Source organism: Chrysochloris asiatica, unplaced genomic scaffold (genome assembly GCF_000296735.1).
Source record: "Chrysochloris asiatica unplaced genomic scaffold, ChrAsi1.0 scaffold00007, whole genome shotgun sequence".
Taxonomy (NCBI): Eukaryota; Metazoa; Chordata; class Mammalia; order Afrosoricida; family Chrysochloridae; genus Chrysochloris; species Chrysochloris asiatica.
Window position 1 is genome coordinate 19283977 of NW_006408525.1, and position 7176 is coordinate 19291152.

A 7176-nucleotide genomic window follows, 5' to 3' on the forward strand; every position below is an offset into this window, starting at 1 on the left:
ATGGGCTGAGTTCAACCACAGTCCATTGACTCCTGTTGACCAGGAAATGAAAGAAGTGAGGGCAGATGCACAAGAACACCCAAACTTGCAGATAGTACCCATTTGGCCTAACCTCAATGGCTCGATAATCAGAACTCGACTAGAGGAAGATTACAAACCAAAAAAAAAAAAATTTTTTTTTTGATAAAGGAAACAAGGGTAAATTGCTACAATTTGATGAACTTGATTGATAAACTTGACCTATACTTATGGAGATAGTAACTCTAAATACCAAAAGAGAGGGAAGGAGTCATCACATCAAGTATTAATGCTATCCCCTCTGTACACAGGGTAGGTAGGAACGGGCCACTTAGACATTGGATACCTAAATGAGGGAGCGACAAAGGCATGAAGTGACTGGCTTACCAGGTTTCAAGAGGGAGTTTAGTTGAAGAGTATGGTGGGGAGGGGAGACAGAGTCCCCACTGAATAGCTTTCATCTTGTCTAGAAGATAAAAAGAAATGGGGGTAAGATCTGTGTGATTCAATAGTGAATAATTGTTATGACTAATCGTGACTGTCACAATGGTAAAGGTAGAAGTTTTGTAACAAAAAGAGGGGAGTGGTTAATCTTACAGTCCAGAAACAGGACCCTAGGACTATAAAGAAGAGCACAAGCAGAATGTGGGACCTTATTCAGAGAAGCAGCAATGCCAGACGGAGGAAGACAAGGGGTCATGGAGAGGAAGAGCAGCTGAGGACGCTAGATTCATGGGAAGAAAAGGACTAAGAGCTGATGGACAGGAGGCAGACTTGCAGAATGTGTTCTTTGATGGTGTAAATTATTATATATGCCCGAAAGGTTTTTTTAAAATCTAAAGTAAATAGAGAGAAATATTGTTAACAGATGGTACATGGAGGGGATTATAATCATTGTAATGAAACAGGGTGTATGATTTGTTAAATGTAAAACTGATGATCTGCCCTGTAAACTTTCACTCAATCCACAATAAAAACCTTTAAAAAAGTTCACAGAAAAATGGAATTTAACAATGTTTCCAAACTTTTTGAAGCCCCATGTACAAACAATAGGATATTAAATCACTAGTCATAAAGAGAAATGATATCCTGATACATCCTACACAATATGGGTGAGTCTTAAAATTGATATTAAATGAAATCAATCATAAAAGGGTTTATGATTTCACTTAACTGAAATACTTCCCATAGGCAAATGTATAAAGATCAACGCTTAATCCTTAATCATGGATAACAGGGATGGGAGGGAAGGGGGTACCATTGTTTAGGATGCACTGAGTTTGTTTATGGTGATGGAAAATTTGGCAATGAGTATTGACTGTGCCACATGACTGATTAAGTTGTTGTTGTTAGATTCCATCGAGTTGGCATCGACTCATAGCAACCCTATGCACATCACAAAGAAACACTGCCCGGTCCTGAGCCAACCTCACAATTGTTGCCACACTTGAGTGTAGGTGGTGTCACTGAATTATACACGCAAAACATGTTGAACTAGCAAATGAGTTTATTTCTATTTTTTTTACAACATTTTAAAAATGCACAGAAAAAAAGTAAGTATTATTTTAAAAAATGAAGAGGGTTTGCACTCAAATAAGATACAATCCTATCTGAAGGTAACTATCTGGTAAATCCATTCTCTTTTGTGGATTAAACATATTCAATAATTATAATTTTGATGATCATTATTAAATATTTCATTAGAGTTACAATCATTAAAAAGCAGAAGCAGGCTGTTGAGATTGGGGATAAGAAAGTCCCAGGAATATTCAAGTCCAGTTTGATTCTTCCTGATCCACTTCCATCCCACTCCCCTTCATGAAGACGTAGCAACCCACGAGGGAGAAACAAAAGTGAACCTCTACAGCCCTTCTCCCCACCGACAACAGTGGGTATAACCTCATGACCTGTAGAACTCATTTAAAGGATCTTCTTACTTCAAATAATCTCTCTAGAAGTCTGAGTAATGATGCAACCTGAAAAATAAACAGAAATCATTGAAACAACTTTGTCACTACCCACAGAAGTGACTACATTCAGATCAATGAATGGCACTTGTGGGAACTTCATTACTCTTTCACAAGCAGCAGTTTATGCAAAAAAGCATGTAATCATAATCCCTCTCACCAGGCACCAGAGCTCAGATTCCCGAATCAGACATTCTGAAGGACCTTATGCCTCAATTTTAGATAAAAGCACTAAGCTTGCTCCAAAGAACCAAACTGGGGTCTGAAATACTTGGTCAGCCTAATGCACTTGTTAGTACAGCTGCCAACGGGAACACCTCGAGAAGGTAAGGTTCTAGTCAAAGTTCTAATGACCTTTGGTGTTCACTTGGAGAAAAGAAAATTTAAATTGCTATTATGAACCAAAGTCTTGGAAGAGGATTTCTCAGTACAGTGAAGAATCTGTATCCTTTTATAAAACCTGAGATGGGAATTGCTCAGAAGTGACTGAATGAGACTGATGGAATTCTCAATTTTCTTGCTTTAACATATTTTCCTTTCAAAGTAAATAGAACTTTAAACCATATTACTGTTTGACACACACACATATATATATACTCTTTTCAATTACATATCCTCCTTTTCTTCACTCCAGTTTCACTTTATTTTGAGAGCAGGCCTTCCCTATAGCATACAAATATAAAACACAAGGGTTCTATGCAGCACTGAGTGCCAACACAAAACCACTGAAGGGAGGCTAAGAGTTTCTTGTGGGAAGAGCTTTAGTTCTCCCCGAGGATATACCACTTGTATCTTCTAACAACAGTGACACAATTCAATGTTGTTTGCTCCTGGTTTTAGTACAGAAAAAGAATAGGACAGAGTACATAACTTTTAGATATCTGTTTAGTAAACCTTATTTACAGCCTGCAGCTGTGGGAAAGAAGTATCTTTTAAGAAAAAATATTTACCTAAATGTAGTGTGATAAATAATGAATTATCAAATAAGCAAAAGTTAATCTAAGCATTCAGCACTAAAATCTGAGCAAAAAGAAAGTGGCAATAGTATTAAAGTGGCTACTTTTCCTCAATCTGACATTCTCCAAACAAAACTTAACAATAACAAAAAATACAGGTAACTTTGCTGCTTAAAATTTTATGATAGAAGAACACACATTTTGTTAAATAATGAGGAGAACGAAGCTGAATGCTATACAGCTTACGGAAGGCTCTGCATACAACAACAGTATCTCTTCACACTCTTGAAAGCAGTTTATAAATACCTCTAACTGCGGGATGTAAACAATACCTACCGATACATCAGGGCACTGCCCTTCTCATTGCCCAAGGCAAAATATCCACTTCTGGGAGAAAAATCCATAGTTTGAACACAAGAAATAGTCTTCCTTCTAACAACTGGAAAGTTTGAAAATACTGTACAAGAAGGAAGATGAACCTACAGGAGATTAACAAACAAAAAACACACACTTTAAATTGCGGAAACTAGGAATTCATCTTTCTTAAATTTCAATCTTCATTCTACCTTTTTGCTGAATGAGTTCATTTTGCAAACTGAATCAGAAAGTTCTTTTTGCTTGTAGTATATATAAAGCACAATTCTCTTAATGTAACAAATATTCCAAAATTAAATTTTTATTTTCAGTGTGCTATTAAGAGTCTTGGTATGGCGTTACATGATAATACACTGGACCATAAGGTCAGTCTGGTGTGGTCCTGTGGGTTAATGCGCCAGACTGCAAAGCGGTTTGAACTGCAAGGTTGGCGGTTCAAGCTCACCAGCAGCTCCTCAGAAACCCTATACAGGGATGCTATGGGTTGGAACCAAATCGACGGCACTTAACAACAACATAAGGAACTCTGGTAACAGTGATTACAAATCAGGCTGCTAACTTCAAGGTCGGCAGTTCGAAATTACCACCGGTTCCACAGGAGAAAGATGAGGCGTTCTGCTCCCGTAAGGATTTACAGCCTCGGAAACCCTGTGCAGGGTCACTATGAGTTGGAACCAACTCAGCAGTACTTAACAACAACAAGGTCAGTTTGAACTGCAAGGTCGGCAGTTCAAATTCGCCAGCCGCTGCTCGGAAACCCTAAACAGGGTTGCTAGGAGTTGGAACCAACTCAAAGGCACTTTGAGGCCCTGTATAGGTTTCTGAGGAGCAGCTGGTGAGCTTGAACCACTCATCTTGTGGTTCAAAATGACTTTGCAGTCCAGCACATTACCCCACGGAAACCTGGTTCATCAGATAAAAAAATTATCCTGATTTAGACAGCCAAAGCTAAAGAGAAGCACAATCTCTCTCTCTCTCTCCAGACCTGTACTTCCGGAGAAAACAGATCCTAGTCCAAGATAGGTGAGAGGAGTTCTCATTCAATTTCTGACCCAGCAGTGGCAGCAGTTATCTTAAGCAGACTAGGATGATAACAAAGGAGCCCTGGTGGCTCATGCTAAATGAAAGCAGCTCCATGGAACAAAGACCTGAAAGTCTGCTCCTATAAAGAGTGTTGCTGCTGGTTCTGACTCACAGGAACCCTGTACAACAGAGTAAAACCCTGCCCAGTCCTGAGCCATCCTCACAATTGTTGCAGTCTCTGCATCAATCCATCTCAGTGAGGCTCTTCCTCTTTTTCACTGATCCCCTACTTTAACAAGCACGATGTTCTGTCTCCAAGGACTGCTCCCTCCTGATAACATGCCTGAAGTAAGTGAAATGAAGTCTTGCCATCCTCACTTCTAAGAACATTCTGGCTGTATCTTTACAAGACAGATTTGTTCATTCTCCTGGTTGCTGTTAAGTGCTGTCGAGTTGGTTCCAATTCATAGTGACCCTATGTAGAGTTTGAACTGCTAACCTTGCGGTCCAGTGCTTAGTCCTACAATGCCACACTCCAACTCATGGTACATTCAACATCCTTGGCCAGCACCACAATTTAAATGCATCGATTCTTCTTCAGTCTTCCTTATTCACTGTCCAGCTCCTACACTGGACATGAGGCAACTGCAAATACCATGGCTTAGATTCAGGAGCACCTTAGTTCTCAAAGTTACATCTTTGGTTTTTAGCACTTTAAAGAAGTCTTTTGAAGCTGTTTTGTCCAATGCAATATACATTATTTGATTTCTTGAATTTCTTCCAAGGGGGTTAATTGTGGATCTAAGTAAAATGAAATCCTTGACAACTTCAGTATTTTCTCCGTTTATCATGAAGTTATTTACTGTTCAGTTGTGAGGTTTTTTGTTTTTTCTTATGTTGAGGTGTAATCCATACTGACACCTGTATGTACTTCAAAAATTGTCTTCCCTTTCAGCAAGCAAAGTTGTGGCAGCTGCATATCGCAAACTTTTAATGAGCCTTCCTCCAATCTTCATACAGTCCATAATCTTCTCATTATTTGCTCAACATACAGATTGAGTAAGTATGGTGAAAAAATACAACCCTGTCACATACCTTTCCTGATTTTAAACTATGCAGCATTCCCTTGTTCTGTTCCATTGCACTTCTCTATCATCTCTTTCAATTTGATTCCTGTGTATTCCATTTGGCAAGACCAATGTGGGTAGTCGCCTTTTATGTGATTGAAAAATGGCACTTCCAGTGAATAAACAGCTGGTCTTGCAAAATTCTATCGTGGGATCTCTCGGATCACCACCAAGGCCCTAGTTCCCAACTACTGACCTTAACTTCATTTCCAACTTTTGCATTCCAATCCCCAGTAATTATCAATGCATCTTGATTGCATGCTTGATCAAATTCAGACTGAAGAAGCTGGTTTTGTTGTTAAGTGACGCTGAGTTGGTTCCAACTATAGCAACCCTATACAGGGTTCTGAGGAGTGACTGGTAAGCTTGAATTACTGTACTGACCTTGTGGTTCAAACTGACTTTGCAGTCTAGCAACTTAACCCACATTGCTATACCAGGTCTTCCTTGTAAGCATATGCATACTATCCTATAACTTACAGCACTATACATTGAGGATAGATTTTGAAATGCTCTTTTTGATGTGAGGGTGTTCCTCTTCAATGTGTCATTCCTGACATAGTAGACCTTACTCTAATTCAAAATCGCTACTGCCAGTCCATATCAGCCCAGGACAGGAGTGCTGGTGGGGTGCAGCAGGATAAGCACTTGCTGCTAACCATGAGAATGCTGGTTCAAACCTACCAGATGCTCCTTAGAAACCCTATACAGAGTCACTACTGAGTCAGAACCAATTAGCGGCACTAACAACCATCGGAGTTCTGGTGTGGCATGTGGATTAATGCACCAGACTGCAAAGCCGTCTGAGCTATAAGGTCGGAGGTTCCAGCTCACCAGCTGATGTTGTTGTTGTCAGGTACCATCAAATGGGTATCAGCTCATAGTGACCTCATGCACAACAGAAAGACACAATATCTGATCCTGGGCCAAGCTCGCAATTGTTGCCACGCTTGAGCCCATCGATGCTGACACTTGGCCAATCCATCTCATTGGGGGTCTTCCTCTTTTTCTCTGACCCTCCACCGTAACAAACATGATATCCTTCTCCAGCGACTGCTCCCTCCTGACAATATGTCCACAGTAGGAGAGACGAAGTCTGGCCATCCTGGCCTCCAAGGAGCACTCTGGCTGCACTTCTTCCAACACAGATCTGATGGTTCTTTTGGCAGCCCATGGCACTTTTAATATTCTCCTCCAACACCATAACTCAAAAGCATCAATTCTTCTACAGTCTTCCTTATTCACTATCCAGCACTCACATGCATATGAGGTTATTGAAAACACCATGGCTTGGGTCAGGCACACGTTAGTCTTCAAGCTGACATCTTTGCTCTTCAACACTGTGAAAAGGTCTTGTGCAGATTTGCCTAATGCGATACATTGTTTGATTTCTTGATGGCTGCTTCCATGAGTGTTGATGGTTGATCCAAGAAGAATGAAGACCTTGACAACTTCAATCTTTTCTCCGTTGCTAAGAATGTTGTTTATTGGTCCAGTGGAAAGGATTTTTGTTTTCTTGACATTGAGATGCAATCCATATCGAAAGCTGTGATCTTTGATCTTCATCAGTAAATATTTTAAGTCTTCTTCACTTTCAGCAAGCAAGGTTGTATCACCTGCATATCGCAGGTTGTTAATGAGTCTTCCTCCAATCCTGATGCCACGTTTTTCTTCATAGAACTTAGTTTCCTGGATTATTTGCTCAGCATA

General features: G+C 40.0%; 1 protein-coding gene across 1 annotated transcript in view; it reads right to left on the reverse strand.

The window, feature by feature from the left end:
* Nucleotides 1–1953: 1953 nt before the first annotated feature.
* UTP18 (UTP18 small subunit (SSU) processome component homolog (yeast)) overlaps nt 1954–7176 on the reverse strand; it is a 58758-nt gene continuing 53535 nt past the window's right edge. The window contains exons 12-13 of the mRNA XM_006832415.1: nt 3278–3420; nt 1954–1994 (exon numbers count right to left, since the gene is read on the reverse strand). Coding sequence (XP_006832478.1) covers nt 1970–1994; nt 3278–3420 — 168 coding nt within the window. The 3' untranslated portion in view covers nt 1954–1969. The remainder of the gene's footprint in view (nt 1995–3277; nt 3421–7176) is intronic.